The sequence below is a fragment of the Budorcas taxicolor genome, chromosome 5 (assembly GCF_023091745.1).
Source record: "Budorcas taxicolor isolate Tak-1 chromosome 5, Takin1.1, whole genome shotgun sequence".
Lineage (NCBI taxonomy): Eukaryota > Metazoa > Chordata > Mammalia > Artiodactyla > Bovidae > Budorcas > Budorcas taxicolor.
In genome coordinates, this window is record NC_068914.1 from 146,549,546 (window position 1) to 146,577,426 (window position 27,881).

Consider the following 27,881-nt stretch of genomic DNA (forward strand, 5'->3'; position numbering starts at 1 on the left):
CTTATATTCTTTGGAGCCAAAGATGGAGACGCTCTATACAGGCAGCAAAAACAAGACCAGGAGCTGACTGTGGCTCAGATCATGAACTCCTTAATGCCAAATTCAGAATAAAGTGGGGAAAACCAATATATCATTCAGGTATGACTTAAGTCAAATCCCTTATACAGTGGAAGTGAGAAATAGATTTAAGGGACTAGATCTGATAGAGTGCCTGATGAACTATACATGAAGGTTCATGACATTGTACAGGAGACAGGAATCAAGAGCATCCTCAAGAAAAAGAAATGCAAAAGCAAAATGTCTGTCTGAGGAGGCCTTACAAATGGGTGTGAAAAGAAGAGAAGCAAAAAGCAAAGGAGAAAAGGAAAGATATACCCATTTGACTGCAGAGTTCCAAAGAATATCAAGGAGAGATAAGAAAGCCTTCCTCAGCAATCAGTGCAAAGTAATAGAGGAAAACAATAGAATGGGAAAGACTAGAGATCTCTTCAAGAAAATTAGAGAAACCAAGGGAACATTTCATGCAAAGATGGGCTTGATAAAGGACAGAAATGGTCTGGACCTAACAGAAGCAGAAGATATTAAGAAGAGGTGGCAAGAATACACAGAAGAACTGGACAAAAAAGATCTTCATGACCCAGACAATCACAATAGTTTGATCACTCACCTAGAGCCAGACATCCTGAAATGTGAAATCAAGTGAGCGTTAGGGCATCACTATGAACAAAGCTAGTGGAGGTGATGGAATTCCAGTTGACCTATTTCAAATCCTAAAAGATGATGCTGTGAAAGTGCTGCAAGAAATATGCCAGCAAATTTGGAAAACTCCACAGTGGCCACAGGACTGGAAAAGGTCACTTTTCATTCCAATCCCAAAGAAAAGCAATGCCAAAGAATGCTCAAACTACCACACAATTGCACTCATCTCACACACAAGTAAAGTATTGCTCAAAGCTCAGCAAGCAGGCTTCAGAAATACGTGAACTGTAAAACTCCAGATGTTCAAGCTGGATTTAGAAAAGGCAGAGGAACCAGAGATCCAATTGCCAACATCCACTGGATCATCGAAAAAGCAAGAGAGTTCCAGAAAAACATCTATTTCTGCTTTATTGCCTATGCCAAAGCCTTTGACGGTGTGGATCACAATAAACTCTGGAAAATTCTGAGAGAGATGGGAATACCAGACCACCAGACCTGCCTCTTGAGAAACCTGTGTGCAAGTCAGGGAGCAACAGTCAGAACTGGACATGGAAAAACAGACTGGTTCCAAATTAGAAAAGGAGTACATTAAGGCTGTATATTGTTATCCTGCTTGTTTAACTTATATACAGAGTACATTATAAGAAACTCTGGGCTGGATGAAGCACAAGCTGGAATCAAGATTGCTGGGAGACATATCAATAACCTCAGATATGCAGATGACACCACCCTTATGGCAGAAAGTGAAGAAGAACTAAAGAGCATCTTGATGAAAGTGAAAGAGGAGAGTGAAAAAGTTGGCTTAAAGCTCAACATTCTGAAAACTAAGATCATGGCATCTGGTTCCATCACTTCATGGCAAATAGATGGGGAAACAGTTGAAACAGTGGCTGACTTTATTTTGGGGGGATCCAATCACCACAGATGGTGACTGAAGCCAAGAAATTAAAAGACGCTTGCTCCTTGGAAGGAAAGTTATGACCAACCTAGATAGCATATTGAAAAGCAGAGACATTACTTTGCCAACTAAGGTCTGTCTAGTCAAGTCTATGGTTTTTCCAGTAGTCATGCATGGATGTGAGCATTGGACTGTGAAGAGAGCTGAGAACTGAAGAATTGATGCTTTTGAACTGTGGTGTTGGAGAAGACTCTTGAGAGTCCCTTGGACTGCAAGGAGATCCAACCAGTTCATCCTAAAGGAGATCAGTCCTGTGTGTTCACTGGAAGGACTAATGCTGAAGCTGAAACTCCAGTATTTTGGCCACCTGATGTGAAGAGCTGACTCATTTCAAAAGACCCCTATGCTGGGAAAGATTGGGGGCAGAAGTAGAAGGGGAGACAGAGGATGAGATTGCTGGATGACATCACTGACTCAACGGATGTGAGTCTGAGTGAACTCCAGGAGTTGGTGATGGACAGGGAGGCCTGGCGTGCTGCAGTCCATGGGGTCACAAAGAGTTGGACATGACTGAGTGGCTGAACTGAACTGAAAATAACACTAATTGAATTAAGGAGGGAATTTTCATGATTATAATGAGATGCACCCTTAATAAAGATTTAGACATCAAAATTCAAGAAAAGAAACAGAACATAGCTTTGAAATATACTTGACAGAAGGAAAAGAAGAAATAGGCAAAATCACAATCAAAATGGGGGATTTTTACTGTATCTTTTTCAATAGCATACAGACCAGACATACAAAAAACAAAGGATACAGTAGATGTACAAGAAAATAGTCAGCACATTTAACCAAGTAACACATAGAGCAACGCACCCAACAACGCAAGAGTTCACATTACTGTAAATGCACTCGGAACGTTTACCAAAACGACCACATAACGGGACAAAATCTTTCACTCCTTGAATTCATACAGAGTATTTACTCTGACCACAGTGGAATAAAATTAAGAATGAAAAAGAAATATTGTTAGCCATCCCTATTTTGGGAAATTCAGCAACACCCTTCCAAAAAACACCTGAGTCTGGGAATAAATTTAAAATTAACCAAATATTGTGAAATAATGATAATAAAGATATAATCATAATGGTAATAAACACAAAATAATGATATTATCATAAATTCTTCTAATGGAACTCAAGTAGTGCCTATAGGGAAATTTATACCCTAGATTTAGAGAAGAGGAAAGACGGAAGGGGAAAAAATGCAAGCTTCCAAGTAAGAAACTAGGAGATGAGAAAGCCCAAAGAATATAGAACGTTGGGGTTAATTTAAAAAGGAACAAAAATGAATGGAAAACAAGGTAAGCATAAGATAGAAAACATAGAAGAAACCCCTTTAAACGTGGCTCATTGAAAATTGAGGAACACTGATTAATACTAATGAAGAGCAGAGAGTAAATGTAGTTAACAAAACCAAGAACAAAAAGGGACATCACTATAAATCACACAGATTTTTTGGTCATAGTTTTTGTGTTGTTGTTTCTTTTTGAGCTGTGCTGTGGCCCGTGGGATCTTAGTTCCCAGGTCAGGGATTAAACCTGGACCCATGGCAGTGAAAATCCAGAGATTTAACCCCTGGATTGCATAGCTTTATTAATACAATTTATACATTTAATGTGGATAAGTACACAGAAAGTGTCAATTTCTCCACAGCCTTGCCAACACTTAAGTGTCTTTTTAAAAAAACAGTCATTTTGACATGTGTGAGATGATATCTCTTTCTGGTTTTGATTTACATTTTCCTGATGATTGACAATGTCAAGCATTTTTCATATACCCATTGGCCATTTGTATGTCTTCTTTAGAGAAATATCTATTCAAGCCCTTGGCCAATTTTTTAATTGAGTTATTAGGTTTTGGATTTTTTTTCTTGAGTTGCAGGAGTTCCTTATTTGTTTGGAAATTAACACCTTATATAATTTGTGCTAGCTTACTTTTTCACTCTGTTGATGTTTCCTTTGGCTTGAAGAAGCTTTTTAGTTTGATATATTCCCCCTTGTCTATTTTCGCTTTGTTGCCTGTACTTTTGACATCATATGCATGAAATCATGAAGCAATGTGTTTTTATTTTGTGATGAAGCCTTCACATATCTAAAATATAATTTTTATCTGGTGATGATGTTACACAATCACACATAGTAAAATAAATTCAGATAAATAAATGAATTCAAAATTAGGTTTTGAATATTCTTTAGTGGAACTGCAAAATTATTTGCAGAAAATAAAACTTGATTCAATGTTATTTTGAGATTAAGAATGGCATATGAAACATTTCATTAAAGGCAGAAGTCAAAAAAGTAAACTATTATAGATTTGATAACATAACCCCCTCCATTCACATATATAACCTTAAACATATATGCAAAAAATGGAGGAAATATTTACAAAAATATTTAAGAAAGAGTAAGTGATGTTTCTTCATAAGACTATAAAGAAAGATGAGCACCTAAGAATTGATGCTTTTGAACTGTGGTGTTGGAGAAGACTCTTGAGAGTCCCTTGGACTACAAGGAGATCCAACCAGTCCATCATAAAGGAGATCAGTCCTGAGTGTTCATTGCAAGGACTGATGTTGAAACTGACACAACTGAGCAACTGAACTGAAGTGATGTTTGTTTATAGAGAGTTCCTATAAATAAATAAAAATTTTTAAAAAAAACATTCTAGAGAAAAAACATTGTCATGAAAGATATCTTAAAACTGTAATATAGGAAAAAAGATAATATTTTTGTATATAGTGTTTGTGAAAGTCACTCAGTCATGTCCAACTCTTTATGAGCCCATGGAGTATACAGTCCATGGAATTCTCCAGGCCAGAATACTAGAGTGGGTAGCCTTTCCCTTCTCCAGGGGTCTTCATAAGCCAGGGATCACACCTAGGTCTCCCACAGGCAGCAGGCAGATTCTTTATCTGCTGAGTCATCAAGGAAGCCCAAGAATACTGCAGTGAGTAGCCTATCCCTTCTCCAGTGGATCTTCCCGACCCAGGAATCAAACCAGAGTCTCCTGCATTGTAGGCAGATTCTTTACCAGCTTAGCTGCCAGGGAAGCCCTAATGTGGATTTTTAAAAAAATGATACATGTTCTTATGTCAAGACTATGAAGAGAATAATACTCTCTTTTAAAATTAATTATTTATTTGGTTGTGCTGGGTCTTAGTTGCAGTATGCAAATTCTTACCTGTGGGATCATAAGAAAAAAAATTGTAACTACATGTGGTGATGGATATTACTGTATGTGTGGTGATGTACAAAAATATAAACACTATGTTTTACACTTAGAACTAATGTAATGTTACAAGAATTCCATCTCAATTAAATATTTTAACAAGTAAGATTGGAATATGTGGATAAACTTAGTTCCATCCTTACCTGATACAGGCTTCTCTGGTGGCTCAGACGGTAAAGAATCTGACTGCAGTGTGGGACACTCAATTGCGATACCTAGGTTAGGATGATCCCCTGGAGAAGGGAATGGAAACCCATTCCAGTATTCTTGCCTGGAGAATTCCATGGACAGAGGAGCCTGGCAGACTATAGTCCATGCAGACACAAAGATTCGGACATGACTGAGAAACTAACATTTTCACTTAATGTCATTTTGTGGACCCAAATTAAACTCATCACTTAGATTTTAAAACACCAAATCTCACTGCATCCTACAGGGTTGGGACAGACACACAGAAACAGACAGTAAGTCACCTGCACACGAGATATAGGCTTCCTCCTTTGGAGAGCATGAAGTGTAATTCCAAGGGTCGGAAGGACACTGCCAGAGAAAGGTGTCAGTTTTCTGACACCGGATTCCATCCACCCACTGGGGTCTAGAACCTTCCCTGAGACCAACAGAAGAGTTGAGGGTTCCACTGTCCCCACAGCCAAGCTGTCTGCAGATCACGGACACAGTGATGTCTTCCATGGGGCTGCGGCAGACACTGCCCCAGGTCCCATTGTAGAAAACTTCCAGCCACCCAGCACACTGCTGGTCCTCGCTCACCATCCTGAGGGCCAGGAACTCTAAGATTGAAAAGGGAGGAGACAGGACACAGTAAAAACTTTGTTGGATGTTCTAGGTTTTCCTTTCTTCTGGAAATGGTAAACATTCATCTCTGACCTTGCTCAAGAGATACCCACTAGATGACAAGATTGACATCACCTTCCTTTTAACTGATTTTGTCCATTTGTATCTGTCCTTCTATTTCTGCCACAATGGTGTAGTGGATATGAACTGAGAGGAAGACCAAACTGTGGGCGCCAGTCAGGGAGGGGCAGCTGAATTCTGCTTCCTAACAAAATCTTTGAAGAGTATGTTAAGGGATGTGATGTGGATATTCGGGAGATAGGCAAACGAATTAACCCCAAAATGTCCACATCCAAATCTCTGCAACCTGTGAATATGTTACAACACCTGACAAAAGGGATTTACAGATGTGATTAAGATAAGGCCCTTGAGATGGTGAGATTAAGCTAGAATATTGTATTAACAATGTGAGCCCAGTCTAAGCACATCTTTAGATGCACTATCCTTAAACACGAGAGAGAGATGTGACTCTGGATAATATCTGGAGGCCTGCAGCATTGCTGGCCTGATAATGGATGAAGGGGGCTGTGAACCAAGGGATGTAGGCGGTTTCTAGAAGCTTGAGAATTCCATGGACAGAGGGGCAGATTAGGATACAGTCCATGGGATCCCAAAGAGTCAGACACGACTGTGTGACTTTTTTTTTTTTATCTAGAAGATTGAAAAGACAAGAAATAGATTCTCCCCAGAGCCGCAGAAGTGATGCAGCCCTGCTGAAGCCTTGATCCAGGCCCAGTGAGATCCCTGCTGGACATCTAAGCTACAGAAGTTTAAGGAAATAAATATATGTTGTCTTAAACCACTAATTGGTAGACTGTTACTGAAGCAAATGGAAACTAATACCGTGGGTTTAAATTTTTTGCATGTAACTGTAGAGAGAGCCCTGCTTTCAAGAAAACCTGTAAAAAAAAAACGGTTCTGCCAGGAAACACTGCTGAGAAGAAAGAACCAGATCCTCAGCTGCTGCAAGAGGAAGTGAAAGCACCTCCTTTTATGTCTGCTGGAAAGACAGGCTTCATGGGAGGAAGCCTCCATCTCTGGTCCTTTCAGCATCTCTCCCTCAGGGCTCAGACCCCCGTCCTCCAGGGCCCTACCCTTCCCCAGCCTGTGGACAGTGTGCAGCGCAGACCTGAGCAGATGACCCCCGCGTCCTGCTTGTGTCCGCAGTCGTGCCGCCCCCAGCCTCGGAAAGGGCATCTCCACACGTGGGACTCCTTTCCTGTGCAGTTCAGATCGTCCAGCCAGATGGGCCCTGATCCTGCCCCGAAGTGAGCAGACCCCGTGGCATTGAGGGCGTCTCCACAGCCCAGCTGCCTGCACACCACGCGGGCATCGTCCAGGTCCCAGCCGTCATCACAGATGGTGCCCCAGGAGCCCTCGTCAAGGATCTCCACTCTCCCGGCGCAGGGACCTCCCCCGTCCACCAGGCGGAGCTGCCTGCTGTCTGAGGAGAGAGAAATGGGACAATGGGGCGGTGACCTGGGGAATGAGAAGGGTCTTCTGTCCTGTGGGACCCTCACCTGAGCAGTAGGGGGCGCTCTCCTCTGAGGCCACAGAGCCTGCTGGTTCAGACAGCGAGTCGTTGCACTGGGGCAGCACCTGGGTCTGGTTTCCTGAAAAACAACAATGATCAGAAGTCTGGAAGGGTTGAAGAACAGGAAACTGAATTAGTTAAAACTGAATTAATAATGACCTAGTGATGGAGCCTAAGATGAAAGCTGTGTTCAGTTTACTTCAGTTCTGGTGCTCAGTCGTGTCTGACTCTTTGGGACCCAATGAACCGCAGCACGCAAGGCCTCCCTGTCATCACCAACTCCGTGAGGCCACCCAAACCAATGTCCATCGAGTCACTGATACCATCCAACCATCTCATCCTCTGTCCTCCCCTTCTTCTCCTGCCCTCAATCATTCCTAGCATCAGGGTCTTTTCAAATGAGTCAGCTCTTTGCATCAGCAGACCAAAGTATTGGAGTTTCAGCTTCATCAGTCCTTCCAATGAACACCCAGGACTGATCCCCTTTAGGATGGACTGGTTGGATCTCCCTGAAGTCTGAGTTCCGGTTACATTGTTGTATAGAAGATTTTCCCCCAAAATTTAGCTCAGTTCAGTTCAGTCGCCCAGTCAGGTCCAACTCTTTGTGTCCATTTACTGCAGCTCACCAGGCTTCCCTGTCCATCACCGATTCCCAGAGCTTGCTCAAACTCATCTCCCTCAAGTCGGTGATGCCATCCAACCATCTCATCCTCTGTCATCCCTTTCTTCTCCCACCCTCAATCTTACAGCATCAGGGTCTTTTCCGAGTCAGTTCTCATCAGGTGGCCAAAGTATTGGAGCTTCAGCTTCAGAATCAGTCCTTCCAATGAATATTCATTACTGATTTCCAACAGGATCCACTGGTTGGGTCTCCTTGCTGTCCAGGGGACTCTGAACAGTCTTCTCCAACACCACAGTTCAAAAGCATCAATTCTTCAGCACTCAGCCTTCTTTATGGTCCAACTCTTACATCCATACATGACTATTGGAAAAGCCATAGATTTGACTAAATGGACATTTGTCAGGAAAGTAATGTCTCTGCTTTTTAATGTGCTGTCTAGGTTTGTCATAGCTTTTCTTCCAAGGAGCAGATGTCTTTTAATTTCATGGCTGCAGTCACCATCTACAGTGATTTTGGAGCCCAAGAAGATAAAGTCTGTCACTGTTTCCATTGTTTCCCCATTTATTTGCCATGAAGTGATGGGACTGAATGCCTTGATCTTTGTTTTTGAACGTTGAGTTTTAAGTCAGCTTTTTCACTCTACTCTTTCACTTTCATCAAGAGGCTCTTCAGGTCCTCTTTGCTTTCTTCCATAAAGGTGGTGTCATCAGCATATCTGAGGTTATTGATATTTTTCCCGGAAATCTTGATGCCAGCTCACGCTTCATCCAGCCCAGAAGTTCACATGATGTACTCTGCATATAAGTTAAACAAGCAGACTGACAACATACAGCCTTGACATACTCCTTTCCCTATTTGGAACCAGACTGTTTTTCCAAGTCCAGTTCTAACTATTGCTTCTTGATCTGCATACAGATTTCTCAAGAGGCAGGTCAGGTGGTCTGGTATTCCCATCTCTTTAAGAATTTTCCACAGTTTGTTATGATCCACACAGTCAAAGGTTTGGCATAGTCAATAAAGCAGAAGTCAATGTTTTTCTGGAACTCTCTTGTTTTTTCTGTGATTCAACGGATGTTAGCAATTTGATCAATATGAAAAGACAAAACTTTTAGCTGAAGGAAAAGAATATATACTTCATTTTGCTTATATTTTGAGTCACTAATCAGAAAAAGACTCAGTCTGGCAGGCTTTCACTCGGGTCTTTCAGTGCTGCAATTAGCTGTCACCTGGAGCTGAAGTCATTTAAAGACTTGACTGAACTCTGGTTCTGTAAGGAAATTCCCAGAAGTGTTCTAAGGGTAAAGGAACATCATTTCTTCAACTTAATTCAGAAATATTTTACATATTCAGGAAAAAATGGGGCAGAAGGGGAATCAAGAAGGAAACTCACACACACACAGAGATTAAAGCGAAATATTGATATTGATGTTTAGAAACCCAAGTAAAGGTCATAAGGGAATTTTTATATTACTTTCTCAACATTTTAATGTCTCAAATGACATCAAAATTTTAAAAATTAAAAGATGAAAACAACTCAAAGAGAATTCATTGCCAGGACACTTTCACAAAAATGCTCATAATATCAAAAATAAAATACCTAGGAGAAGTCCTAGTAGAAGATGGGCAAAATCTCTGAGAAAAATTCAAGATCTAACTGAATGGAGGGATGTATTATGTCAATGATTTTGAAAACTCAACATTGTCAGTGTCAACCACCCTGAAATTTCTTTGTCTCCTCTCAAATTTTTAAATCTAATTTGAATGAAAATACCCTTAAGCTTTTCTTTTGGTGAAAATGACAAGCTGATTTCTAAATTCATACAAAATACAAGCAACCAAGAATCACCATCACAGTTGGTAAGAAAAGCAACAAAGTTAGAAGAGTTAATATAAAGTAACTTTTGTAAATTAAAATTATTAAGACTTACTACAAAGTTTGAAAATCTGGGAGATAGTGAAGGACACAGAAGGCTGGTGAGCTGTAGTTCATGGGGTCACAAAGAGTCAGACATGACTTAGCGATTGAACAACAACAACAACAAAGTTATAATTAAGAAAATGCAGTATTGGTGCAAGGATAGACAAATGATAACATGGAACAGAATAGAGAGTCTTAAAAAGGACAGACATAATTGCCCTTCTGCTTATGACGAAGGCGGCACTGAAGTGGGGGAAAGAGTCTTTTCAGAAAAAGATTCAGTCAGTTGGATGTCCATATGAAACCTGACCTTATCTTACACCAATATCAATCCCAGAAGGAATGCACAATTATATCCAAGAGAAAAATAATACAATTTCCATAAGACACTCATGGAGAATGTTTTTATGATCTTGGAGTAGGAAAAAATTCTTTGTTAAAAGCTATAAGAAGCATTAAATGTACAGGGAAAAGTTAGCAAGTTATGTTTCCATAAGATTAAGAAATGAGTTCATCAAGGGACACCATTTGATTAAGAAAAAGAAAATAAAAGACCAAGGATTAAACATGGAAAGTAAGTAACACATATTTGCATCCAAAGACATTGTCAATGTAAGTTGTAGTATCATATTTGTAATAGTCAAGAACTGGAAACAACTCAGATTTATACTGTCAGTAGAATTGATCAGTACATGGACGTGATCATTCAAAGGCATACTCTACAGAAATAAAACTAAATAAAGTGCTACAATATACAACATCATGAGTGAATCCCAAACATAATTTTGAGTCTAAGAAATTAGATACAAAAGTTGCAACATACTGCATCATTTTATAGAAAGTTCAAACATTGATAAAACTCTCTACGTCAGTAGAAGTTCGGTAAGTGCTTTTCCCTGTTGAGGAGAGGGGACGACAGTGACTGTGGTGCTGGGACACTCTCCTTGCTGCTCTGGGCTGGGCTTCATACTGAGGTCTGTACTTACTGCTCCTACATTGTTTTCTATGATTACATGTGAGCAACAGTGTTGCTTAAAAATATATTATTCCCCCTCACACTTCTTGCCCTGGCCTGAAAAATGAAGGAACAATGAGAAGATCCACATTTCACCACAAAATATCTGACTTTGAAGTCCGTTTTCCCTCCCTCTCTGCTCTTGGGGACATTTCACTCCAGGAGCATCCTGAGTACCAGTAGCCCTTCCCTCTCTCTTACCTGAGCAGGTCACAGAGGCCGTGTTGCCATGGGAACAGTCAGGACCACCCAGGGCAGTCACAGGACAACTCCACAGGAAGGACTCTGCCCCTGAGCAGTGAAATCGGGCTGTTAGGATCTGATCACCTCCTTCCACCAAGTATGGTCCTCTGGGGGTGGAGATGGCAACTCCACAGCCGAGCTGATGACAGACAACATTGGCGTTAGCCAGACTCCAGTGGGAGGCACAGAGTGCTCTCCATTGTCCAGAAATGTTCATCTCCACCTGCCCCTCACATTGAGAGGAGCCGTTTGTCATGAGCCGGACTTCTGAGTATGCTGGTAGAAGAAGACAGAGTTTCAGCAAAATCACATGACTTTCTCACCTGAGCAGGGTGTTCACAGAGGTGAAAGGCCTGACCTGCATCTCACCTGAACAGACAACCTGAGCAGCTCCACTGTGGTGACAAGTGCCCCCTGGACAGGGCACTCTGGGGCAGACCCGCAGCTCAGGCTCCTCCCCCTCACACCTGAACTCTTCAGCCCAGACCCGGGCACTGGACTCTCTGAAGAGCTCATGTCTCAGGACAGACACAGCCTTGCCACACCCCAGCTCTGCACAGATGACCTGGGCAGTGGGGAGTGTGAAGTTCCCATCAGACACTGGGATCCAAGCTTCTCCAGAATACACTTCTACTCTCCCTGAGCAGGGTCCATCCCCTCCAGCCAGACGCACAAATCCTAAGAGGAAACAACAACACCAGTGAGTGTTCATGGTACTGACTTGGCAACTGGAAACCGCACGTCACAGGCAGTGGAGTGAAAGTTTTTTCTTTTTAGGAGTGGAGCATGAAGAGAGTTTTTGACAGTTAGTGTCATAATTGAATTTTCATCAGCAGGTTTCTAAAGAGAAATCCAGGAGGATTACAAGGTCAGTTTAGAATGGCAGAATCCCAAGAACCTTGAGACTGGTTAAAAATCTGAATTCCTTGGTCTAGGAGCCTAGAAACTACAGAGCCCAATTCAGATCATTGGAATGGCTGAATACTGGAAACACATCTCTTAGCATTGGTTGAAGAAGTGAATTTCTCATTTAGCAGCCTAGAACCTACAAATCCAAGGATAATGTGTAATATGCAGGCACTTGAAAGTAGAAATATGCAGAAGAGAACTCACCCAGAGGGACATGGGCTATGAGATTAGAGACCTAGCATCCAGACAAGCTTAGAAAGCTTTCCTGGTACTTGTGGGGCTAATATTCTGATCAATTTTCTCTCCCAGGAACTAGTCTTCAAGCGACTTAGGTGAGGGAAAGTCTTGAGGCTGGATCCATGAGGGGATGCCAACCTGTAGATGGGCGATGGCTCCAGAGAAGAAATATAGACGCTATCAATAGTTCATGTTTATGACATCTTGTCTTCTCAATGGCAAAAATTCCATGAATTCATTCAGTGACCTCAGTGGGAAAGAAGATGAGTTAAGAAAACTCAGAGAGTCATAGAGAGACCCAGCCATCTCTCTGGAAATCCTAGGATTTATCAAAGAATCTGGTAGAGTGTGTGTTCTCAGTGGGAGCTTACCATACAGCTGAGTTTCCAGATCATCTCCTATTAAAGGTTTTTCTTCTGAAACAGGACTCATAGAAAATGCTAATTGATTTTAATACTATCATTGTACTACTTCTAACCACAGGAAAATATGCATTCTTCTCAAGCACACATGGAATATTCTCCAGGCTAGGTTACAAATAAGTCTTAACAAGTTCAAAAATATTAAAATAATTCGAAGTTTCTTTCATGACCATAATGGAATGGAACTGAAACTCATTAGTGATAAGGAAACAGGAAATTCATGAATATATAAAAATTAAACCACACACTCCTAAGATTGTTTTCTCTGTTTCTATTAAGAATGCCATTGGGATTTAGATAGGAATTGCATTAAATCTGTAGATCACTTTGACAAGTACGGGCATTTTAACAATATTACTTCTTCCAGGACAGAAGCACAGAATGACTTTCCATTGATAATAATGTCTTTAATTTCTTTCATGGATGTTTTACAATTCTAAAAGAAGATGGCATGTTGAATGTTTTACAATTCTAAAAGGAGGAAGAAGGAGGAGAAGGAAGAGGAAGTGAGCAAACAAGCCATAATTTGGAGAGTTCCAAGTTGAAAAAGCCTCAATACAGACAAAATTTATTTCCCAGTAAATATTTCTGGGAAATACTTGTTGAATAGGTTGTTAGCATATTACATCACCCTCTGCTCCTCCTGTCTACTACTTAAGCTGCTATCCTTTTTCATTTCTCCCACTTCAGACAAGCAAACACAATTTTAAAAGACACAGATGAATGGAAAAGAAAATCAGAAAGGATAGCTACTGCTGTAGAAGTAGGGTGTAGGTGGGGCATATGGCAGGCAAGGTGGGATCAAGGAAGTTTTAAAACTAAAGGAGATGTTATGGGAAGGGAGGTGGGAGGGGGGTTCATGTTTGGGAACACATGTAAGAATTAAAGATTTTAAAATTAAAAAAATAAAAAAATAAAATAAATAAAATAAAATAAAATAAATAAATAAATAAAAATAAAAATAAAGGAGAGAAACCAAAATAAAAGTTCATCATTTGGTCATCAGAGGAACACATTTTGAACAGAATGAAAATAACCCAATGAAAAACCTTTACTTGATTCATCAAGTACAATACCCTGATTTTTAGATGTGTTCTCATTATTTATTTCTAAATTTCTTACTGGTAAAGGACTGGTAAAGGATGTTAGTGATGCCCAACATCCAACCAAAACATTATTAGAATTTCCAAAGGGGAAAAATGTAAACCATAACACATTTTTTTTAAATAATCATTCCAATCACCTTCAAAAATTACAATTCAAATGACTGAATTGGCTGAAGAGATCTTTAAACCACTAATATCAATATGCTTAATGAATAAAAATAAACAGAGAGGAAAACTAGGAAAAATAAACAAATGAGACTTCTAAAACTGACAAAATATAGTATTGGAATGAACAATTATTTGGATTAATTACACAAGAGACTAGACATTGTAGAATAAAAAAATTGGGAGGTAAAACACAACAATAGAGACTATCAAAACTGAACCAAAGAGAGTAAAAAGGCAGAGAAATATGAATGGAAACACAGTGGCATGTAGGATAATATAAAAACAATTAAAATATGTGTATTTGGAGATTCAAAATAAGGGCTGTGCAGAAAAATATTAAGAAAAGATAAATGAAATTTTTTGCAAATTTATTGAAAACTATAAATCCACTGATTCAAAAAGCTAAACAAACCCTGAACAAGGTAATGAAATCATCTCAAAAAACATGACAATGTAAATACTGAAATTCAGTGGCAGACAAACAAACAAAAATATCTTAAGAGCGGCCAGGGAAATTTGACACATTATATACAGCAGAACAAAAGGATAAGTATTATTTACTGACTTTTTGCTGGAGGCAGTGAAAGTCAGATGACAATGTAAAAACATATTTAAAGTATTGGGGTTGGGCGCTTGTTACTCTAGAATTGAATCACCTATAAAAATACTTTTCAAAACTGAATGAAAATTAAGTTGACTTCAAGTAAATGAAAAAATGATATAATTGGAGGCCATGAGACACAACTACACAAAACTGCCTCAAGAAAGTTCTTCAAGCTAAAGGGAGATGACAGCAGATGAAAACAGGGATCCACTCAAAGGTATAGAGTCTCTGCTAAATGTTGATTCTCTGTTAGAAGATTTAAGGCAAAAATATTAGCAACAAACTATAAGATTCATAATAAATTAATAAGTAGAATGTGTGACAGTGATAGCACCAATGACCAAAGTGGAAGAAAACTACAGTGACTGACTTTGCATGTTGTGATGTAACGTCATTTCAAGGTGGAATGTAATTAAAGATTAGTAATTCAGCATGGGCTTCCCCAGTGGTTCAGTGGTGAACAATCCATCTGCCAGTGCAGGAGATGCGGTTTTGATCCCAGGTCTAGGAAAATCCCACATACCACGGAGCAACTAAGCCCGTGCACCACAACTAGTGAGCCTGTGCCCTAGAGCCCAGGGGCCACGACTACTGAAGCTTGAGCACCATGGAGCCTGTGCTCCACAGCAAGAGAGGCCGCCGCAATGAGAACCTCATGCCTGCAACTAGAGAGGAGCCTCTGATCTCTGCAACTAGAGAAAAACCTATGCAGCAATGAAGAACCAGCACAGCCAAAACTAAATAAAAATTATTTTAAAATACATAAATTTATATTTTAAAAAATAAATAATTCTACATTATTTATTATCACCTAAAAATCTGATACAATTAATAAGCAAATAGAGTTTTAAGATTAAATAATATACTCAAAGATTAAAATAGGAACAAAGATATAACAAATAGCAGGCAAGTACACTTAAACCCAATTATATCAATAATTACATTAAATGTAAATAATGTAAGTACTCCAAAAAAAAACCAAGATGATCAGACCAGATAAAATAAGATGTAACAATATACTGTCTATAAATATATATGTGTCTGAATATAAACACAGAAACACAGTAAAAAGGTAAAAAATTATATACTATGCAAACACAAATCAGAGAAGGCTGTATACAGTATCTATATTAATATCATACAAAGTCAGACTATAAGACAAAGAATACATTCAGAGAAAAAGAAACATTTGATGGTAATAAAATACAAAAGAAATTATATACTAGCAAAACGGGTGGCTTAAAAATAAAGTGATGCTTAAAAGAAAATTTAGAACCTTGATGCTTCCTTGATGCCTACATTAGAATAAAAATAGAAACAGAAGAAAATGATCCAAGACTCAAGAATCTACAAAAGCAACAACAATCATAACTGGAAAGTGAAAGTCGCTCAGTCGTGTCTGACTCTTTGTGACCCCATGATCTATACAATCCATGGAATTCTCCAGGCCAGAATACTGGAGTGGGCAGCCATTCCCTTCTCCAGGGGATCTTCCTGACCCAGGAATCAAACAGGGGTCTCCTGCATCGCAGGCAGACTGTTCACCAACTGAGCTACGAGGGAAAATCATAACTGAAAAAGAGGAGTGAAAACTAAGTACAAAAATCAATTAAGTAGAAAAATACAAATCAAAAAAATTAATAGGGTCCATTAGTGGTTCTCTTAAAAAGAACGTTAACACGGATAATCTTCTAGCAAAACCAATTAAGAGAAAAGAGGGAACACAAACTAACACCACCAGTAACAAAAGGAGGAATGTCATTATAGATCTTCCCAACATCTAAAAATAAGAGAGATGAACCAGTGTTATTCTAATTTGAAAATTTTTTTGTAAAGTGGGCCTAGTCTTTGAAAACACATTACTTATGAAACACAACTCACCAAAATCTGATACAAAAAAAGAGAGAAATATGAGTAAACTTATATTTGTTAAATAAACAGAATCCATATTATAAAAACTTTCCTCTAAGAAAACTGCAACCTCCAATGCTAGCACTTCCACAGAGCTCAGAAATGACTCTCACAACAGGATAAAAGAAGAGAGGGAGGGAGAGAATGAGGGCAGGAAGGAAGTGTGACACAGAGGCTGTGGTGAATGTACAAGCTGACCTGCATCTTTCCAACCCTCCTCTCCTGCAATCCTTGCATCTTCATCCCCTCCCCCTTCTGCACTTCAGTACTGTAATCCCTGGTGGCTCAGAAGATAATCATGACTCTGCCTGCAATGCGGGAGACCCAGGTTTGATCCCTGGGTGAGGACGATCCCCTGCAGAAGGGAATGGCAACCCACTCCAGTATTCTTGCCTGGAGAATCCCATGGACAGAGGAGCTTGGTGGGCTAGGGTCCATGGTGTCACAAAGAGTAGGACACGACAAGCAACTTAGCACACTTGCACCACAGTCCTTCTCAATTTGTTTAGCCCCTCATTGAAATCTCCTCCTTATTTCAAACAAGCTTCTCTACATTTTTCTCTGGTCATTGTTTCTACTCTAGATTTCTCCTAAACACAGCACCTCACTTCCAACAATTCACTACTGAGGCTGAAATTTCTCTTCCATACCTGACTCCTAAGATTAAGCAGAAGAAACTCCAAGAGTTCGATTTTGATTAAGGTAATGAAAAGACAAGCTATTCTAATCTTAACTCTACTAAATCACCATCACTTTAACTTAACCTCACATCATTAAAACATGTCTGAAAATACAGAAAAGACAGACCAAGGGGAGGAAACTAATGACAAAAAGAGAAATAGAAGGAACCTGGAACCATTCATAAAAATGTGAGAGCCTAAGTTAGAGCAATGGTAGTCAGGGAGTACAAACCACAATCAGGGTTTAAATATCAGAGCACTCCCCACTTCTCTACTGTTAAGTGTATCTTAACTGGAATTAATATCAAGACATCAATCTTCTTAGGACAATAACATTGGGAGTTCTAATTTCACGGAAAGTTCAAACATCACACACTCCATTTTCATTCAGATGCTGATTAATCAAAATATGGTAGAGACACCTCTAGTGTTTCCACAAATTTATCTGCAGTTAGAACCATGATTAGGACATTGTGGCAATGAAGAAGGTTACTTGAGATGCCAGAAAACAGGTTTGCTTAAAGCAAAAGTTTCTAACTAAAATTTACAAGCACCTTGACAATAATTATTTTTAATAAGAATGTTAAAGAGAATGGAAGAAAACTTTTTGAAGAGATGAATAGGTTTATGACATAAGTGCTGTAATGGTTTCACAAATGCATGCATATTAAGGAGTTTTGTATGTCAGTCATACCTCAATAAAGTACCTTTTAAAAAGGAGAAGAATTGTTTTCTTCAGGGCTTCAACTACAATCATCAAAGATCTGCTGAAGGTGAGATTAGAAAAGATCACTTTTCCAATGATCTTCCTCAACATAAACACCCAAGAGCTGATTGGCTGTGGCTGCTAAGGACCTACTGCAGATGTCCTCAGGGCTCCCTTGTCCCACTGTCACATCAGACGGGGTGATTCTTGCCTAAGACCAGCTTCCTACTTCAGGGAACTCACTGTGATAACTGACAATATCTTCCTCCAGTCCAGCTGCTCTGATGGGATTAATATCCTGGACATCCAATCCACAATTATGATAACACCTAGAAGCCTCTGCCAAATACTGTGACCACCCACTCACACCCTAGTTTCACTGCTGTCTTTCCTGCATCCACCTTGGCACAGATCAAACACATAGACAGCACTGAGCACTTCATAGGAGTCGCTTCAGGTCCTCTGAGCTTCACTGCCTCTTATACGTGATGCACTTCAGCCGCTGTGATGTAAACTTCAAGACTGCATTTTCCTGCTCCCTCAACATCTCTGCAAATGTGATGTGAGCTCCCCACTCAGTTAATCAGGTGCACCAGGGTGATGAGACTGTTCCCTGCCATGAGTCCCACTTCTGGCTTCCTCTGACTCTGACCTAGAGACATTTAAATACACCAGTGAAATCCCCTCACACCTTTTCCTTGTGTAACTGCACCCTGACCCTGGGTATAGTCACTTATCCACGGGTCTTCACATGCCATTTGGGGTCACCATTGCCTGGTTGAGCCTATTCTATTGTCATCTCCTCCACATACCAACCTGATGGAGTGTGTGACTCTCTGTTGCCTACAACACTCCTGTGACCAACCCCCCCAACCATGTAGCCACACTGTACTGACCGTTATGTCCAAGAAAAGAGAACAATTACCATGATGAGACTATGTCACGGAGGTCAAACACAGCAGCTGTATCTGTATGAAACTTTTGACCTGACTTCTCTACCTTCTGTGACGCATCACACAGACCCTTCACCCAAGCATGTTCTAAAGGCTATAATCCATAATCTCGAGTCATTCTGGTGATAAGACAGAGGCTTTTCCTGCTAGAGATCCCTTCCCAGATCAGACAGGACTTACCTGAGCAGACTACTCCAGCATCCCGGTCATGGGTATAGCTATCATTACGATAGTCTTTAATATCAGAATGCCTACAGTCACTGACAGTTGACTCTGTCCCTTCACATGAAGTATACAAAAGCCAAATGGGGCCAAGTCCTGGCCCAAAAGGAGCCCTTCCAGGAAAACCAATGGCAGCTCCACACCCCAGCTGTCTGCACACTACAGATGCATCCTCCAATCTCCAGCGGTAATCACCCACTGTGCCCCATTCTCCCTGGTGTTTCACTTCCACTCTCCCCTCACAGCGGTGTGCTCCATCCTTCAACCTCAGCTCCAGAGCTGCAAGAGAGAACAGACACAGGACACAGGAGAGATTTTAGGAGGCTTGCAGTGATATAATATTTAAAATATAAGTTCTCTGAGGAGTGAAAGAGTGCATGGGATATAGTATTTCTTGACCTCTGTGGTATAAACATTGCCACCATGGCCAACTCAAAGCTCCCAATGTGCCATCACTGAATCTGGACCAGCAAGGGAAGCACCAGGTATTTCTCACGATCCAGTTCCAGGGACACCACTGAGGACAGGCCTTCAGAGACTCTGGACGCTGCCCTCCCTGTAGACGTGCCCAAGGCTACTAGGGCCCAGCTTCTCTGTCTCAGTTACTGCTCGTGGCCCAGGATCCAGGGAGGAATCCTCCCTCTCCTTCCCTGTCCATAGGGAGCATCTCATCCAGCTCAGGAACAGAGGGCTGGGGTAACAGGCTCTGAAGTGTCCCAATTATTCCAGCTGCCTGGTGTTCATGTCCTTGTGTAATCCACACTCGAATGTACCTAGTAATATGCATCTAACAAATGGAATTTGACAAAAGTGATCAGATGTCACTTTAGCGATTAGGTTTTCAGACAACTCTGGTTTCTGTGTTAAAAAGGAGTTCATTTGTAGGAACATTATAGATGGAGACATTACTAGTGTTCAGCAACATTTAAAATTCTCTTTTTGTGAGCATGTGGAAATAGTAATACTTCCTTGCTTATTTGAAGTTAAGCGTAACCATGTGATCTGGCTCATTCAACAAAGTGGCAGAACAAATGATGTCACTTCCACATGGAAACATTTAAGAGCCAGTATATTTTTCTACCACAGCAAATACTGCAGCCTTGTATTGCAGTGGGAGCATAACACAATGGTGGAGAATTCAACAACCTGAGCGCTTGAAGAATTACGATAGCAGAAGTCCTGCCAAAGTGAACAGAACATGTTATATAAGGACACGTCTTGTTTTTTCACTACACCATACCTAGCTTACTTTTACTAAAATGGAAAATGACAGCAGAAAATTGACAGAAAGAAAAGTACTAAGATAAAGACTGGGTATATAAAATTGAGAAACATCTATACTAACATCTAAAACCCCAAGAACAAAAAGAGATGTCAGGGTAGAGTAGACTGAAGCCTTAGATTCACTGAAAGAAAAAAATAAAATTCAATCTCAAATTCTATACTCAAAACCATTCTCTCAAAGAATAAAGACCTCAAATGTCCCATTACCAAAATGCTGCTGTAGGAGACAGCAGCCCCCATCCTCTTAAAAAAGACCAAACTTAGACAGCGATCAGTAGCAAAAACAGCTCCAGAAAGATCTGGAGTACCCTAAGAAGTTTGACCACGCCAAGATACTATCATTTTGGAGGCATCATTACATCCTCCAAACCAGAATCACTCAGTGTCAAGGGTGCCAGGAGAGTTCCTCTCACCAGGAGAGTAAGAGCAGGCTGAGTAACCAGTGTCCCTAGCCTTTAGGGGCACCATATGAAAGTCCTGCTTCAGGTTCTCTTCACGTAGACCTGCAAAGCTGAGCCAGTCTTATAGAGCTGGCTAGACATAAGAAAGAAGAGCAAAGACCAATAGCAACCACATGGCAGGAGAAATCACAGTTCACAGTGACCTGCTCTGCAGACAGAGGCAGCAGATTTTACCCCTGAAAGAATTAAGAACCAGCACGGATGATGGTTCCCAGTAGGCCTGTATGGATGTGAGAGTTGGGCAGTAAATAAGGCTGAGCCCTGACGAATCGATGCTTTCAAACTGTGGTGCTTGAGAAGACTCTTGAGAGTTCTTTGGACAGAAAGGAGATAAAACCAGTCAATCCTAAAGGGAATCAACCCTGAATATTGATTGAAAGGACGGATGCTGAGGCTGAAGCTCCAATACTTTGGCCACCTGATGCAAAGAGCTGACTCATTGGAAAAGACCCTGATGCTGGGAAAGACTGAAGGACAAAGAGAAAGGAAGCACAGGATGAGATGTTAGACAACACCACCAACTCAATGGACATGAGTTTGAGCAATGAGCCAGTGTTGGTCTCAGTCTTTGCTGCCTTCCTAGGCCTTCCCACAACCTGAGCACCTGCAACCATCATCTCCCCCACAGAGGCACCTGCAACAGGCCCCCAAAGCCAAGTGTGTGCACACCATTGGCTCTGGCCACCAGCACTGCTGGCCATGATCCCTAGGCTCTGGAACCGGAGGCACTGCTGAGAACACTAACTACCATTCCAGCAACGCAGACCCCCTGCAACACTTGCCAAACACCACACAGTTGTCAATGCTGTGAATGTCAGCAGCTTGAGCCAAACAGCCTCATGCCCTCCCAGACCCAGTGCCACCTTATGCCTCTGCACTTGGCACCCTGCAGGACATTCCAGTGTGCCACTACCCAGAAGTGAAAGGCTTTCTCTACTGAAATCAGGACATGGAGTCTGGCAGAGGTGACAGCTTTTTTAAATGTGCAGACATCTACAAGAGAATAAGACATCAAGAAGAATCCGGGAAACAAAATCCCACCAGAGGAATACAGTAAACCTCTTGTAACCAGCTCAAATTAATGGAGATCCAAGAATTGCCTGACAGAGAATTCAAAATAATACTTCAAAAGATGCTCAGAGAGTTACAAGAAAATTCAAATATTCATTGATAACAGGAAAATAATACAAATAAAATAAGAGCAATAAAGACATATACTTTAAAAAAAAAAAAAAGAACTAACCAGATATTTTGAAGCTGAATAATAAATGAATGGGCTTTCCAGGTGACACAAGTGGTAAAGAACCCGTCTGCCAGAACAGGAGATGTAAGAGACTCGGGTTTGATCCCTCGGTCTGAAAGATCCCCTGGAGGAATACATAGCAACCCACTCCAGTATTCTTGCCTGGTGAATCTCATGGACAGAGAACCCTGGTGGGTTACAGTCCATGGAGTCACAAACAGTCACACATGACAGAGGCGATTTAGCATGAACACAATACAATGAGTAAACTGAAGAATTCAGTACAGAGATTCAACAACAACTTGACCAAGGAAAAGAAAAAAAAATAAAAAAGAACCAGTAAGTTAGCAGAAAGATCAGTTGAAAGTATCCAATTAGAGGAACGAAAAGAGAATGAAAAGAATATAAAAAGCATTGGAATTATGTACACCATAAAGAGAAACAATGTATTGAATGTAGTCACAGGAGACGTGAAGGAGAAAAGAAATAATGGCTGAGGACTTTCCCGGTGGTGAAGTAGATAAGAATACTACTTCCCCACCCCCCGCCCCAATACAGGGGACATGGGTTCAATCCCTGGTCCAGGAAGACTCCACATGCCGCAGAGCAGCTATGCCAGCGTGCCCCAGCTGCTGAACCCTGTGCACCCAGAGCCTGTGCTCTGCACCAAGAGAAGCCCCTGCAGTGAGAAGCCTGTGCACTGCAGCGAGGAGCAGCCCCTGCTCACCGCAGCTACAGAAAGCCCGCGGGCAGCAAGGAGACCTAGCACAGAAAGAAAGATAGACTGAGAATTTCCCAAACCTGAGGGTAAATCTGGACATCTAGGTTCAAGAGCTAATAAGTCACCCCAAATTTTCTATTCAAAACAACCTTCCCAAGACGCACAGAGTAAACTGTCCAAAAGCAAAGACAATGAGAGAATTCTAAGTCTAAAGAGAAGAAAAAAGTTCTGTCACCCAAGAGGACTCCCATAAGGAGATGAGCGGATTTGTCCAAAGAAACCCTGCAGACCGTGAAGAAGGATTGGTAACATACTCCACCCTCACTCAGGGAAAGCAGCTCCAGGGAGGGACAGGAGAGGGCACGGAGAAAGGGCTCCCTACAGAGTCACAGCAGATCCTGGGAGGGGAAAGGACCATCCCAGGCCCCCAGCACATCAGGAAATGAGTCATGGGGACCGGGGCAGGGACTCGGGAACTTATACACCTGAGGCTGTGCATCAACTGATCTCTACAGACAAGAGGTCCCCTCTCCTGAACGCGGGCTTCTCTGCTCCCTAATGACACCTGGTGGGAACAGGCGAGGCCAGCAGGCAGAGCCTCTCACAGAGCCCAGTGCTGGGCAGACACGTCAACAAGCAGAGGGAAGCCTGGGGGATGGGGATGAGGAGCCAGAGAGAGGCGGGCAGGGGCACGATTATCTCTGATCCAGTTACAAGGAGTGGCCGTGACACCCAGCCCTGTGGACACCCAAGTGCTTCACAGACCAGCAGACGCAGTCCATGCTCAGCAGCCCCGTTCCTCTCACAGAGACAGGCTCCATCCCCCTTACACACACAGCCTCACACACTCCCACATACACACACATATTCTCACACAAACACACACAATCTCCCACGCTACTCAAACACTCCTCACACACCCTCACTCACCTTCACATACGCCTCACATACTCCACACACACACACACACACACACTCTTCACACCCTCACACACACACACTCCTCATACCCTCACAACACACACCCTCACACACTTCTCACCTGCATACATACACACACACACACACAAGCACAGAGCCTACAGGAGCACACACACAGGAAACACGGGGACCCAGGGGCAGTGCTCACACACCAGGCACGTGGAGTGTGTGGGAACAGCCCAGAGTCCCCGCTGGGGTCAGTCGCTGGACCTTCCACACACTGGGAGCCACTGGGACTCCTAGAAGCTCCCTGAGAACAAGGGAGACAGTGGAGGGGACTCAGGCTGACCCAGCTCAGTCCAGACAAAACCCCACTGCTCTGTAAAATCTGCCGCTATGACCAGTGGACCCCGAACAGGAGACGGACCAGTGTTCACAGTCAGCGTGGCTACTTTTTGGTCAAAAACACCAAGACTGAGGCTCCACAACTCCATACACCTTTCCCTTCCTCAAGGCATCCACCACCCTGCTGTGGACCCGGGACAGAGGGCCAGCTCTTACCTTGACCACCCACCACGGTGCCGAGGAGGAGGACACAGAGTCCCTGCAGGGAGAGGCGTCTGCCCAGAGCCATCCTGACCCCACGTCCTCAAGGTCACAGTCCCAGCTGCAGGATCAGCCTGTGAGGAGGCGTCAGGGTGTCGACCGGGGTCTATATAGACCACCCCTTACACCCTCCCTCCTGAGAGCCAATAGCGACACCTCTCACCATTTCAGGCACTATCGGAGGCTGCATCTGCCCCTTTCTGAAGCTCAAACACCAATGAGCTTCTGAATCTTCAAAGTCTCCTTATATGAGCAACACAGTCCTTTGACCTCCTGCTTCCGTGGTCCTGAGAGCAGGGCCCCATAATCAGGGCTGGAGTAGAAAACCTTTCTTTCCTCTGATCACCCTGGCCGATCCCCAAGGACTGTGAGATTTTGCAGAGTCAAGTTGTAGAATCGATTGGCCCGCTGGGAATAACTCTAGTGGAATCAAACACTGATCTTCCCAGTACTGACCTCAGGCTGGAAGCAGAGTACTACAAGAAGGTTTGAAATACAAGAATATTTATTGGACCAGCAGAAAATGAAGATAAGGATTGCAGAAATTCACAGGTGACCATGGAGAAGGTGAGGTGGAAACCATTAAGTTGAGGGACTGAGACTGCAGGTCTTTCTTCTCTTCTCAGAATGATCTGGAGACTGGGTCCTGGAGAAGGTGTATTTCTGCTCAGTTGTGTCCTACTCTTTGTGACCCCTGGGCTGTAACCCACAAGGCTCCTCTGTCCGTAGGCTTTCCCAAGCAAGAATACTAGAGTGGGTTGCCATTTCCTTCTTGAGGGGTTCCTCTCGACCCAGATCAAACCCATGTCTCCTGTGTCTCCTGCATTGACAGGCAGGTTCTTTATTGCTGAACCATGGGGAAGCCCTATAAGGGATTTTCACACAGGCTAAATCCCTTTCCCTTTATTGCATTTCCTATTATGTGAAATACCCCTTTCACCTAGTCAACAAATGAAGCTTCAGGAGAGAAAGAGATTGCTGTTACAGGAAACAAAGAGAAAGGAGTAGTCATCATTCAACCCTGGCCCTCCAAAATAGGGGTGGGGATCTCTAGAAGAAAACATGTAGCTTAGAAAGATTAACATTTTCTAAACTTCACGATTTCCCCCTTTGGATATTGAGAGTTTGGTTTGATAGGATTCAGAACCCACCTGTGTTATAAGCCATAACTAAAGAAGATGCAAAATATTATTTAAGGGAACTGCCCCCAGACAGAAGGATAAATAGAAAGTATTCTGCTGCACAGTGGCTGCAGGCAAGGGGCAAAGAAGAGGCAAATGAAGCAGAAAAGAGAAGAGGGTTCATTCGTTCTGAGCTCAAGAGGGAAGGTGGCGGCAAGAATGGAAGCCCAGGTGGGTTGAAGGCACAGAGCCAAGCAGAAGGGGCTGATGTCCAGTGTGGCCACTGCTGCCTTGCCGTGTCCCACTGATCAGAGAAGCTCCCAGATGCTCTCCAAAAAGCAGCCCAGGGATGAGTATAGAGACTGAGAAGGGCAGTAATGATGCAAGACAGAGCACCCCCATCGAAATTGAAGGTCACTAACATACTGCCTCAGTCCTCATACTCCCTCAGGCTAAAGACTCTCATGGTGCACCTTGTGGTCCACACAAACCCACCCTGAGGCCCCCTCACCCTGACTCTCATCATTTCAGCACAAACTTGGGAAGGACCCAACTGTGACACACATGCCCAGAGTGCCCACCAGAGCCCCAACACGGCCTCACACCCTTCCCCACCCACACCTGAAGGTCTCATGAAGCCAACACGGAGGGAAGCTGTGGACCAGTCCACAGGCCTGTCACATCCCCCACTGGAAGGACCCCTCATCCCGGTCAGCAGACACAGCTTCTCTGTCCTGCCATACCCATCCTTCCTACTTGAGACTCAGGTAAACAAAAAGGGAGAAAAGTCCATTGAACACATGCTTTTCTCCCTCTAAATATGGTGATATTAACCTGTTATTTTATAACACTTCCTTGTCCTGTGTTCCTCTGACTTCCAAGCCCCCATCTGTGCATGAACCCCATCTCCTTCTGGATGCTCAACACAGGAGTGATAATCACTGACTATAAATGTCAGAACCAGAACATAAACTCAGGCGCTGGAGTAGGAGCAGGACCTGCTCCGTCACTAGAGTCGATGCTCTACTCCCCCTGGGGCCCAGAGTCACCACTCTTTACCCAGTTATGGACTCCACTCCACAGCATCACCAGAAACCACCAGACAGACACCTAGATACAGGATGCGCTTCCTGGAGTCCAGTCATTCCTCCCACAGGATGACACAGGGACGCACTTAGTGAACCAGGTACACATGGGCTCACCTCAGGATGGAGACCTCGCAGGTAACATACTGTTAGGGACTCCATACCCTGCTATAAGGATGGAGTGGGCTGGAAGGAGGGGCTAAGCCAGCGCTGGCAGGCTGTGCTCAGGCAGCACCCTCTACTCCAGAGCTGGGGATGCAGGGTCAGCAGGGATCAACTCACCCTCTGATGAAGGTTCATCTTCTCTGACACATAAGGATATCTCAGTGTCTAATCTCATCCAAGATTTGAAGGAGGAAAGCTTTAGGGAGGACACTAACCTAGCTGTGTCCATGTGAACCTCAGGCTTCAGGAGAACAGGCTCAGGAACCAGTCTGCCCCGGCCTGACTCAGAGCTCAGCCACATACCATGTGTGTGACCTTGAACAGGGTCCTTACACTCTCTGTATAGTGGTTTTGTCAGTAAAAGGAGAGTTATACTTGTGTACAGATGACAGAGTTTTGGTTAGAATTAAATGAGTTGGCATTAGTAAGAGATATAACCACCAAGTCAACAGTAGTACCTCGTCTTGGTGGAGAAGCAATATTAGGGCCCCTCTCTCCATCCCATCCCAGGAATCCCAGGACTCTAGAACAGGAATTCAATTCTGTTACCTGCAGCCTTGACTGGAGCTGTCAGAACTCTCCCAGGACACATGCTGTGACGGTGATTGGGGCCAGAGTTGTGAGTCTTCCACACATCGCCCCTTCTCTCTGTGCCCCAGAGAGAGGTTCCACTGCTCATGAACCTCGACCTTACCAACTGTGAACTTCATGAATTAAGTTGTTTACTTGCTAATTTTACTTTATAAATGGACTTGATAAAGGTTCTGTGTCTAATTCATCTCCTTATCCCCAATGCCTGCTAATTAAAAATCCAAAATGATGTCTATTATATACCTGAGTGAATGAATGTCAGCCAGGTATTTTGCACAAATCATTTCAATCAAAAGAAATCTCGTGAGATATAATCTAACTCGGTGTGAGGACTCAACAGCACAGTGCAGGTTGTGTCACTTGTAAAGCTACTTCAATATGACTGGATGGCATGAGCTAGGCATGGTTCGCATCCACACTTCTCTGCAATGAATGCAGTCAGCTGCAATACCAGAAACCAGGCTAGCCCCATTCCAAGAGCAGTGCTGAGAGAGCCAGTTCTAAACATGTATAAATGCTGCATCTTTGAATATCTGAAGATAAAGAAGACAGACCTCAGCACACTGACAGGTGAACACCATGAAGCCTCCTGTTCTGGTCTTAATCAGATATGGCCATGTGGTCCAGATGTTTATATACTTATCTTTTGGCATATTTTCAGTTCAAACCACACACAACTGTGACAGGAAGAAAT

The 27,881-nt window shown here is 42.5% G+C and overlaps 1 protein-coding gene across 1 annotated transcript in view; it reads right to left on the reverse strand.

Moving 5' to 3' along the window:
- LOC128048722 (antigen WC1.1-like) overlaps positions 1 to 24,253 on the reverse strand; it is a 63,121-nt gene extending 38,868 nt beyond the window's left edge. Inside the window, 7 exon segments of the mRNA XM_052641148.1 lie at positions 5,361 to 5,675; positions 6,869 to 7,183; positions 7,260 to 7,352; positions 11,030 to 11,347; positions 11,441 to 11,749; positions 18,948 to 19,268; positions 24,181 to 24,253. Of these exon segments, the coding sequence (XP_052497108.1) occupies positions 5,361 to 5,675; positions 6,869 to 7,183; positions 7,260 to 7,352; positions 11,030 to 11,347; positions 11,441 to 11,749; positions 18,948 to 19,268; positions 24,181 to 24,253 (1,744 nt within the window).
- Between the last annotated feature and the right edge of the window lie 3,628 nt (positions 24,254 to 27,881).